We start from the raw sequence: 12,213 nt of genomic DNA, 5'->3' as shown, positions 1-12,213 counted from the left end.
TGAGGGTCTCTGGCGGTCTCTGGGCCAGGGCCAAGGCAGTGGGGGCCGTTCCCTCACTGTTTCCAGGATGGCTTCGCGGGCCACATGGAACCACTTTGTGGGCTGCATCCGGCCCCCGGGCCTTGTGTTTGACATGTCTGGTCTAAAGAGAAAGATAAGGAGATAGGGTAGCAGTGTCCAGATACTTGAACAGCTATCACAAAGAGCAGAGTGTATTGTTGTTAGATTCGCATCCCACCATTTTATATAAAACTGAAACTGGTGAATATACCTAGTTCTCCTGCTCTTGTTTCCCCACAACAACCCTGTGAGGTGGGTTTGGCTGTTTGGTGGTGGGAGCTGATGCAAAGTCACCTATCCAGCTTTTATGCCTCAGCAAGGGCTAGAAATCAACAGGGGTCTTCAAACTTGGCCCTTTTATGACTTGTGGACTTCAACTTCCAGAATTCCTCAGATAGCGTGCACGCTGGCTGAGGAATTCTGGGAGATGAAGTCCACAAGTCATAAAAGGCCAGGTTTGAAGACCCCTGTGTTACACCAAACTGGCTCTCATAGCTCTTCATAGCTTACAAGGGCAGGGCAGGAACCAAAGGATGTAAGCTTTACAGAGAAAAGATCCAAACTCAAAATAAGAAGGAATTTCCTGACCGTGGGAACTTTTAAGCAGTGGAATAGCTTGCCTTCTCCAATTATGGGGTTCCATAATTGAAAGTTTTCAAGCAAAATTTGGACACCCATTTGCCTGAGACAGTGTGAGGATTCTTGCCCTGGAGAAAAGAGTGGATAAGAAGGTTTCTAAGATCTTTTGAGAAAACTGATACAACCCAAAAGATCTCTTTTTCTTGCTTTAATCAGAATATTTCGCAAAAGAGCAATTGAACACAAACACCTGCAACTATTATTGATTTTATTGTTCTAATAAAAGTATTATTGCAATGGATATTTTTATTACTATCTTATGGCCAAGAAAGGAATAATTATGTTTTAGTCTGTTTTAAAAGTCATTGCTAGGGAAAATAAGAAAGAAGGCAAAAAGGGGGGCATTTTATGTTGAAAAGAAGGCATAATTGTATAATAGTCATATGGGGTTAAAGATAGGAAAAGAAGGCCTGATCTGGTTGTACAGAAGTACAGAGAGCAGGTTATTTAAGAGTGGTTAAAAAAAAGAGATCAAACAATGATAAAACCGAATGATATGAAATGTCGAGTTAGAACTAAACAAATGATGATAAAGCAAGCTTAATAAATCGCAACATCCTTAAAGTATTATATCTGTTATATATGTGATGGATCACATAGAGTTGTTTAAATATAAATATAATTTATAAATTAGGCAGATTAGTAATCACCTTAGATATTTGTTGATTTATTTAACTTGTCTTACCACAATCTAGGAATTCTTGGGTGATGTACAGTGTATGTACCAAATCAAAACATGCATGGTACAATTTCAAATAAATAAAATCAGAAACTCCCTACCAGATGAACAAACAAAAACAAAAACAAAAGCGGTGCAGTGCTTAGATAAAGAGAATGCCCTCCAAAATACTTGTTTTCAACAGTTCCTGAAAGCTATGAGAAGTGAATCTCATTTCCATATGGAAGCCATTCCACAACACTGCCGCAGATACAGAAAAGAAGTACGTTCTAGCTTTGGGTCCCTCAACTCACCCTACCCCTAAAGCACTGGAACTATAAACAAGTATGTCCTACAAGATCTAGTGGGTTGGGACAATTCTGGAGCAAGCAGCCCTGCAAATATGCTAGGCTATAAGAGTTTTAAAGGTAAATCCCACCACCTTAAAATGTACCCCCAAAACACTTTAGCAATTATGGCAGGACTCAGAAAATCAGTGTTCTGGGCTTCCATTGCTATAAAGCAGGGGTGTCAAATTCACAACGTCATGGGACGTGTCGCGACTTTTTTCCCCATTGCCGGCAATGGAGTGGGCGCGGTTTTGCTACGATGCATCCGGCCCGCGAGCTGGCAGTTTGACACCCCTGCTATAAAGCATGCTGACTGCTGCATTGTGAACAGATGCACTTTCCAATTAATATTTATGAGCGGCCCCAAATAAAGCACACTATAATAGTCCAACCAGGTGGAAACAAGGTGTAAGTTACTGTAGTGAGATTCTCCTGCATCAGATAAGGTCATAATTGGAGCAGCAGCTGAAATTCAGCAAAGCCGCTCTAGTCATCAACTCCACCTGCTTCTAGCAGAGACCAGGAAGACTCTCAAATCACAAACCTGCTCCTTCATAGGTAGCATCTGCCCACTCAGAGATCATACTGGCATCTACAGAAACCCCAATGTAATAATAGTAATTTTGTCTTACTTGGGTTCAATTTAATCTTACTTGGGTTCTCTCTCATACAAACCTTCATAGTTTGCAGGTACAGGGACAGAATGTCAACAGCATATTTCCTGCAGCCTGGAATAGTGATATAAAGCCCTTCATTGCTTGGGACCAGGTTATCTGAGGGACCATCTCTTCGACCTGACCCACTAGAGCAGAGGGGAAAGGAATGTTGCGGATCCTGTCCCCTGCGGGACCAGAATAAGAGCCTTCTCCGTGGTGGCTCCCTCCCTCCGGAACATTCTCTCCAGAAATTACACTACCCCCCACTCTGACACTCTTTTGTAAGACCCTGAAGAAGTGGTTTTACCAACAGGTCTGGAGAACCCAGAGTGAGATGAAGCCCATTAAATGGTTGATTTGAGTATGTATTGTCGCCAAGAATGTATTGTTTTATTATTATTTTATTTTTATTTTTTTACATTGTTTTCATTATCTGTAAACCGCCAAGAATCACCGTGAGCAAGTAGGCAGCTATATAGATTATCATTCATAAATAAATAAATAAATAGTCAGTGCTCTAAGCATACTAATGATACCACATTCCATGACATCAGATGACCTCCCCCACAGGCTTCATACACACAGTAAAGAGCAAGGGAGAGAGAACAGAACCTTATGCCACATATCCGAAGCCCTCTCTTCCTCCTGGCTGAAACTGCCTATTTAGGAAGTAATGGATCCACTTCAAAAGTATCTCTAATTCCAAGCTCTGCCTTGTACCAGGCCCTGAAGTCTGATTTTAAAAAGTCCAAGTTATCTGTTTCATCTAGGGTGCTGCAAAGTTGGTCCATTGCCCATCTCAACAATCTTCTTTAAAAAGGGGAGGCTGGAGATCGGATAATGAGTATGCAGAGTTTATAGGTAGTGATTACTTAAAAAGATTTGATGGCAATTTCTGCATACTTCAGAAAACCAGAAATGATAACAAGCAAAGGAAACATATATAAAAATGCAGACCTTGATTCCTTATGAACATAAGAGTCTTGCACGAACCTTCTTCTGGCATTGTGACGTCCCAGTCTTGGCATCCCTAGGCAATCCCCTATTGAAGTACTAATCAGGGCTGCCTTGCTGAACTTAATTCAATCTAAATTGGCTATACACTGCCACCTGCTGAGGCAGAACAGATATACCCCTTTATAAAAGCATCCATCTGAAAAAGCAAATAAGCTTAGACAAAACTTTGCACAGTTTTTAGGTCTATCAAATCCTAATGAATGAGATACACTTCTTTTCCTCTCCTTGAAGATGTATGCTACACTTTTCAACCTAGAAAAGTTATTGCTCACATTTAAAACTAAGAAATACTTTCAGAAAAAGCATAGTAATTGATTACAGACATCACAGGGAGCAATAAATGAGGACCCAGATTGTTGGGGGCAATTAAGCTGACTTTGTAAAAATGTCGCTTGGGGGGTGGGGTGAAAGCCCTAATAAGCAGGCATATACATAGAATGAAGGCTATTGCTAAGCACATTGGTTTGTGCTTAAATTGTAAGCCGCCCTGAGTCCTCGGAGAAGGGCGGGATATAAATGGGATTAAAATAATAAAAATAAAATAAATAAATGGACAATTTAGCTCAATTCTCTTTGCACTAACTGTATTATTAAATTGCATGCAAAACAAATACTGTATGTAGCATGTTTGCCTACAGTACAAACCAAATGGGTAGAGCAAAAGCCAGAAGACCGCATCACACAGAGAAACACAATAAACTGCAATTTTGTATCATTAACATTTTTGTGATACTGCAGTTCTATTAGTGGCCTGTTGACACGCATTTCCCAGAACAACAGAGCCTAAAACAAAGCACATGCATCATGCGCCAGAGATCTAAGGTTTACTCCCAGCATTTTATGATAAAATTAGAAAAGTCCTAAGACTCTTCTGCCAGTTAACGTCAATGTTATTACAATGAACTTAAAGGATCAACAGTCAGACTCAGTATAAAGCAAATGGGGATGTGAACAGAGTACATGATTTCCAGTAGGCCAAACCAGGTAAGTGGAGGTAGGAAAGGGAAACACTGGGAAGATGCTGGGTAGACCTGCTGCCTAGACCTGATTGTGGTCCTTGGCTTTAAGCATAGCATATCCAATGAGTCCATCCGTTTTAGTTTTACTAGGCCTTCCTTTCGCTACATGCCCTCCCGTCTCTGTATCAGCTGCAGCATGAAGAATATTGAAAGGAAGCCACCAGGAATATTGGCTGGTGTGTTAGAGCCCAGGCCAGGGGTAGGCAACATCGGCTCTTTTATGACTCATGGACTTCAACTCCCAGAATTCCTAAGTCAGCTGGGAGTTGAAGTCCATGAGTTATAAAAGAGCCGAGGTTGCCTACCCCTGGCCCAGGCCATGCAAAGAATGGAAGTGGAAGGGACAAGCGCTCCTGAGCCATTCTTTAGGGTCAGGACTCTCCAGATTTTCTTAGCAAAAAATCCAGAACCAAAATGTTTCAGCTTTTAGCTCTGTCACACCACAATCCCCCTTGAATATTTTGCCAGATCTTCTAAGGCACAATGTTTCAAGTATGACGTAAAATGCATTTTGTGCATACCACTACGCAGATGCATTTAAATATTTCTAATTTGGAAATTCTAGTAGTGAAATGTATATGCTCTAGCATATGTTATAGGATGTGCACGCAATATTAGCAGGTTCCTTATTTTGCATTAGGCATTCTACAAAAAAAAAAGCGCCAACTGGAAACACTACGTTTTACTGGCCATTCCTAATTCAAGTAAGCTTGGAGTTCGACAGATCTCCCGGGGGGGGAAGGGGGGCGCGCAGCAGGAACTGAAAATATTTGTTTTCCAAGGTCCCTGAAAGTAACATTCACTCAATGAAAGCAGCTAAAAAAAAGCCTCTTCTACTTGATCTTATGAGATGAACAGAAACAAACGTGGTGCTGAAGATATATATCCAGGTTCAGAGCCCTGAAGGACTTTAAAGATGACAACCAGCATTTTGAATGGCTCAGGACCAGTTGCCGTTTCCAAGCAGCCTTCAAGGACAGCCCATACGCAGCATATTATACTAGCCAAAATGGGAGGTAACTAAAGCAAGCAAATGCATGTGTGAAAACTTTCCTTTTGTTCCAGCTTAGGCTCTTCAAAGTTATCCATCCACTCTCACAAGATTACAGTTCTTGATTATCTGCGACCGGCAATTGTTAAGAGAAATATATATATATATATAAAACTTACACTGGTCACTCGACGGTAGATCTGGGCTGCATTTTGACATTCAGAATAAGGGTATTCAGATGTAGCCATCTCAAGCATACACATCCCAAAAGCATACACATCAACGGACTCATCGTATTTCTCCTCATACATCTCGGGTGCCATGAACTCTGGGGTACCTTAAATTTAAAAGAACGATTCAGACTCTAAATGTCTCAAAGCGAGCAGAGGCTGCTGGCGTTACTCACCGCAGAAGGGAGCAGATGGGGAGACCTGTGAGAAAAGAAGAAGTGGAGGCAAAAAGAAAAGGGAGGAACCCTCAGTCACTCTTTTTCATCAATGAATCCCATAGGTCTTCCATTGCAAGGTCTTTGCAAGAAGGTGAAGAATGGTAACAATTTACCATTTATATCAGCGTTACAATTCAAACTGAATTTAAGAATAAAATAAGAGGCTTTAGTAATAGAGCACAATTGTGGAATCCTTGATTGGAAATAAATGGAGAAAAATAAAAGTAAGAGACCAGTTAGGCTGAAAACCAAATACGTGTTAGCCACACTTACCTTCCCTCCCATTGAGAAAGGAGGTGCAATGTTTGTTTCCGCATACCTGCCTGCTCTCTGCTGTAAAGAATTAATGTTGATTAGAGTCCACAGCTAGTCTCTGACCTGTAATGCTCCATTTATTTATTTTTTAATGGTGTCACTTTAAACAAAGCCTTGCAATGAAAAACCTGTCTATGAATAAAGCCTTCTTAAAAATGGATTTTTAAAATTTTCTGCAAAAGGCCACTCACCAGAGCCCTTTTCACATACTTACCATTTCACCTGCAGTACATTTAATAGGCCTACTACAGATACAGGAAATAGTGAGGGAAATCCTATAGGCAAAAATACTCAGAAATATAAAGAGATTGAGTTATAGACACAGAGTGTGTGATTAACAAATCCTGAATCAAAAAACAATTTGCAGGAGATGCATTATCCCTGAGGTATGAAATGAATGCAGTTTTTCATATGGTAGAAAACTATACTATGTAATCAGAGATATTTAAAGCCAGAAATATTTACAACAAGGAAAGTATTATTTCCTGCAGGCAAACCAGATTTTATGCAAATTTACAGACTAACTTTTAAATCGCTATCCACCCTCCCATGGTTCGATAATTAGTATTTAAGTCTTAATCGAAAGTCAGCATACTAACACAACTGTTAACAAAAGCTGATAATATGGTAAATTACCAATTGAAAGTTGAACACAACACATGGAAAGGGGAATGTTATGTTCAGGAAACTGGTCATTTCCACATATTTTTTTTACCATTAATGTTTAGTGTTTCTAGACTGGCTGGAAAGCAGGAAATGTTTCATTGTAACAAGGACAAGATATCTGCAAACAGAAACTGCACCCTTAAAATCAGTTTTAAGGGATCTAAAACAAGAACTGCATTCTTAAAAACACGCAAGTGCAGACTAAAAAGGACAATCTTCTCCCTTGTTAGCCTGCTTCCTTCACACAGAAAATAGCAGAACAGAGCCGATAAAACCAGTTCTATAGCAATAAAATATCTGGCAAATCCAAAGTAAATGCAAACCCCCAGAAACTGAAGGTTAGATGGTAAGATTGCTTTATTAAAAAAAAAAAAAGTTGTGTCACCCTTTTGTGTTTCCCATTATTTCCCACTTGCAACAGATATTTAACCAGAGTGCATATATTATGGTTTTAGCAAGTGTTCTGCTAATTGTAACAATCTATGGTATCAGCACTTCTAGTAATATACCCAAATACCAAAGATGCATAATGTACAAGGTCTATTACATCAGAGACTTTACAGCTGAAATATGGAAAAAGCTCAGAAGCAAGCTTATTTTGTTTTATTAGAGTTTCAAATGAGATCTGCTAGAACAGAACTGGAACTTACCTATCACACTTTTGGCAAAAGAAGCTCGTTTTAAAGTTGCCAAGCCCAAATCTCCTATCTTGACTGATCCTGTGGGGCCAGTGATAAAGATGTTGTCGCACTTCAAATCACGATGGATAATGGGAGGAGTGCGTGTGTGCAAGAACTGTAAACCCTTGAGTATTTGCCGGCACCAGCTTCGTAGTACTTTAATTTTCATCACTTTAAATCTTTTTAAATATCTAGGAGAGAACAGCCCAAATAAAAGTAAGCTTCATCTTGAAACTCATACTTATACAATAACATTGTAAATATTTAACAAACAGGATATTAAAAAACAGTATCTCATGTTCAATGAACCGACCATTAGGGGACACTGGCCAAAGATGAGAATACACAATTTTATTTTATTTTTTGGAAAGTTAAAAAAAGATGCTAAGTAGTTTGAAGCAACGAACGGGGATTAGAAAGATTAAATCTCTTTTGGACATTTGAGAGAAAATATTTTTAATTACTATATACTGTTTGGGGTCATTGTGTACATTATATATAAATAGAATAGATTTGTTTTTTTAAAAAATAATAATAAAGCAATTAGTTTTTTTCAATCACAGAGTATTGCCATCATAGTAACACAGCATCTCATTTAAAATATGTATTTGTTTTATTTTTAGCAATTAAATTTGGAGTAAAAATAATGCTTACAGTTATCATGTTATCTCTGTATGCTCTGTTTACAAAAAATCAATAGAGATGCTGGCTTAGGAAAAAAAATACAACAGAGAAGTCATCAGTTCTAGCAGGGTAACTGTGGGGCTCAAGCTTTTACAAAAACAGAACTGGCAATTGTTTTGAAGAGCCAAGTCTGGAAGTGAAATTGCCAACATTTTAGTACAACTTTCTATGATAGGTCTTGCAGAATGTAAGGTTTACTGAATTACGTATCAGTGGAAAACACTGAAGGGAAAAAACTCAGTTTGATAATACCCCTGAGAACAACTAGGAATAATAAAAAGTATAGAAGGAATAAAAGCAGTACTACTGTATATGTCAGTTACTGACTACCCAATCAGGGGAAAGATTGAAATTGTCCAAAAACAAAGTCCTGATCTTTCAGTGGCTTGAAGGGTAAAAAAACCCAACTCCACTAGAATCTGTCAAACATCAATTCCGCCAAGCATGAGCCTTCCAGCAAATTCTTCACTTGCCTCGCTGACTTGTCTTGTCTTTCTTTGATGGGTCCTTGGTGCTCTCCGAGCTTGTTTTCTTGCAGACATTTCACTACTCAAACTAGGTAACAACATCAGTGCTAGTGGCACTGTTAGCTAATTTGGGTAATAAAACGTCTGCAAGTAAACAAGCAAGCTCAGAGAACATGAAGAACCCTTCATTTCAGCCCTGAGCTACAAACATTCTCCTTAATTTTTTCTTTCAAAGGTGAAGAATAATACAATAAGATCAGCAATCCTTGAGTTGATGTTAGTCAATAAGTAGTATTACTATAGCTGTGTGTAGTACTATCACTGTGCCTCAAAAATCCCAACGAACACTAGGTGACAGAACCCCCTCCCCCTATAAAATTTAGAAGTCATTCAGAATTTTCCAGGACAGATACACTAGCTCCACAACGAGGAATTGGAAGTAGCAGGAAAAGCAGGGTAAAGTAACCACACATAATGATGGATTTCCTCTCACAATAAGCCAAAGATGAGTGAGACTTGTTCAGAATAAAAGAAAGAAAAAAGAATCAGCTGCTCAGTAAATTTAGCAAAGGATAACAATTATTTAATTCCTGCTTCAGCTCAACATTCACTAAAAGGAAAATACACATTACACACACACACACACACACACACACACACACGTTCCTGAAAGGACAGAAATGAGATTGAAAATCAAAATAAATATGGGCACGGAATTCTGAATGAGTTTAAGACAACAGAACTAGATGAATTGCATAGGGAGATGCAGGCTCTATGTGCAATTCAAGGTCTGGTTATCACCTATAAAGAAAGCTCTTCATTGCAAAGAGCCTGGCTAACTGAAGGACTTTTTCTCACCAATTATTCCTTCCTATCTGGTGGGGGTGCACACTGGTTTTCCTGTCAATTAAACAAGACCCAGAAAATGTGTATATCACTGCAAAAATTAATAGAGCTCCCATCCTAACGACATTCAGAAAACCATTAAAAACATGGTTTTTCTCACAGGCCTTGGGATAAGATGGTTATCCTTTTGTGGTTTTTTTTGTTGTTGTTAGTGTGTTGTCTGTTCAATGATTGTAAATTTCTTCTGTGCTAGCTGCTTTTCTTTTTTAATTGTAAAGCACTTGGGATCATTAAGGAATCTGGTAGCCTTAAACTTGAAATAATTATGTACATAGTTACATATATACATAAAGAAACAAACAAAACTGCCTTTGTTAAACGTTCAGGAGTCTCCAATGGGTAGTAGGTGGGGAAAACATTTGAGCATGTGAAGGTTTTTAAATAGTTGTGATCTTTCAAGACACAAGAGTCATGGAATACACATAAAGGATTCCGTGGTCTTGCAGGTTCAAAGAAGCACTTCAGCCATTTTAAAAGGTGCTTTTGTCCGCACTAAAAGTGGTAAATGTATCTGTGGCTTTAAAAGGACTTATAAAGCCCCATATGGCACGGGGCCAGGCTCTTTGCAGGATTATCAGTCCCCACTGTCTCTGACCAACCCATCAGGTCTAGCAGAGAGAGCGTGCTCCATGTCCCATCACCAAACAATACAATCTCATTGGTCCCTGGAGTCAAGCCTAGTCTTTGGCTTTGCCAGGCATGTAAAAAAACATTCCTCCAGAGATCTTGATGGCCCCAACCTTGTTAGCCTTTCATAAGGTTCTGAAGATCTGGCCGGTTTCTAAGTATTATGGTGAAATGTAATTATTCATACTGAAATAAAACAAACTAGGAATTATATTCAGTGTATGCACTCAAGATTTCTGAATTGTTTAATGATGAAAAATTAAAATAAAATCAGTTTTGCTTTGAAAAGGAGTATGTTTTGTAAAGTATGCTCCTTTTATAATTTTTCAGGCACGTTGCAACTTGCTTATTTTCTTTTTAATTAAAGGAATCTACTTAAAATTAAAAAGGGAGGGTAATGATAGAAAGCCTGCCAGGTAGCAATAAAAGTACCTGTAGATTCACCACACTGTCCATCTCTCATCTATGGAAACACAGATGGTATTTACTAGCTAAGAATATTTTCTAATGTATTAGATTGAAATATCAGCTGCAATCCTTCTAAAATTCCTAACATTTAAGATCCTCATAGAAAACAGATACTACATGGTTTTTAATTTTAAAAACTGTAAGAATGATTGCTGTATACTGCACACTGATTTCCTGGAGGAAGAATATAAATGTAACAAATTTTTAAAAACCCATTAAGACTATTCTTAACGTGAACGTTCAGAGAGTATTTTCATTACCCTCAGAAATTCTCATTAATTGTTCTCCAATATTTAGCACAGATGTGACCAATCATAGTCTAAATGTGGGCCCTATGCAAGCACCACAGATTATCAAAATTAAGAGATAAAATGATCCACAATTTAGCATTTTTAAAAGTTCAACACTTAACTCCCTTGTACCTCCCCCAACCTAGACAAAACTTTCAGCCCTGCCTATCATGTAATATCATATGATTTTCTTGCTGTCCTTCAAGCCATTTTTTTTAAAAGTACAGTCTTCAGTCACAAAAAGGGAATCTGTATTCAGAGCCCCAAAGTATGCATATTGCCTCAAAAATGTTTCTCCAATTAGGAAATTCTAGTTTCAAATAGTTGAGCTGAACTACTTAGAATTAGAATGCTCTGATTATACTGTATAAATAAGCATATTCTACCATAACACTATATGCCAGGGGTAGGCAACCTTGGCTCTTTTATGACTCGTGAACTTCAACTCCCGGAATTCCTGAGCCAGCCAGCCAACCTATCCCTGCTATATGCTGTTGAAATGCTATGAATATTGGCCAATGCTTTACTGACCACTAGAGGACTCCCTTGTTACTCATTCTGCCTGGAATTCCCAGCATTTGCTACAGTATGGACATGAGGTGGCTTGCCAAGTGAAATTCTTAAAAACTCAACATTTCCTCTCACAATACAGCATTGACAATAGTCCCAGAATGTTCATAATTTTGAAGCCAAACTGGAACACGTTGACCTCCTCCACATAAACAGCGGAGAAAAATACTCCCTGCCATATTTAAGGAGGTTTGTGCCTAAAATGGAAATTACCATGCTTTCCTTTTCTTTTTTGATAATTCAGGTTGTTGTTACACTAGCTTATACTTACGTTTTCAATGTGCCAGATGTCATAAGTTCTGTAACGAGAACAATACATTTCTTTCCCTTGACTGTAGATTCCCAGGAATCATAGAATCTAACAATATTAGGATGCTGAAGCCCTTTCAGCATTTCAGCTTCCTCCTTAAACCGTTGCCTTTCTGATTTGGACAGCTTCCGATCCTAAAAGAGGAAAACCAGCAAAAATGCTTTATAAAGAGCTACAAATGAATATTAAAGCAATATCTGGCCTTAAATGTAAAATATTTAAGGATCAAAATTACATGTTACAAGACATGAAAAGTTGTTTTGGCTAATAGTCTCTCAATTTTTTTGTGTAAATTATTGATTACCATCTGCAATTTCCTGCACAAACTGTGGATAGTAGTTGGTTTGGCTATTTCAGGAAGAATCTATCATAAAATGGTAGGGGATGCATAA

General features: G+C 38.4%; 1 protein-coding gene across 1 annotated transcript in view; it reads right to left on the bottom strand.

Annotated features, from left to right (window-relative positions):
• The window catches only part of WNK1 (WNK lysine deficient protein kinase 1), a 154,886-nt gene that overhangs the window by 97,443 nt on the left and 45,230 nt on the right, over positions 1-12,213 (bottom strand). The window contains exons 2-4 of the mRNA XM_081330521.1: positions 11,783-11,955; positions 7,470-7,690; positions 5,570-5,727 (exon numbers count right to left, since the gene is read on the bottom strand). Of these exons, the coding sequence (XP_081186647.1) occupies positions 5,570-5,727; positions 7,470-7,690; positions 11,783-11,955 (552 nt within the window). The remainder of the gene's footprint in view (positions 1-5,569; positions 5,728-7,469; positions 7,691-11,782; positions 11,956-12,213) is intronic.

The sequence above is a fragment of the Vipera berus genome, assembly GCF_964194415.1.
Source record: "Vipera berus genome assembly, chromosome: 6".
NCBI classification, from domain to species: Eukaryota; Metazoa; Chordata; class Lepidosauria; order Squamata; family Viperidae; genus Vipera; species Vipera berus.
The sequence above is the reverse complement of the archived record's forward strand: the minus strand, read 5'-3'. Positions and strand labels throughout refer to the sequence as shown.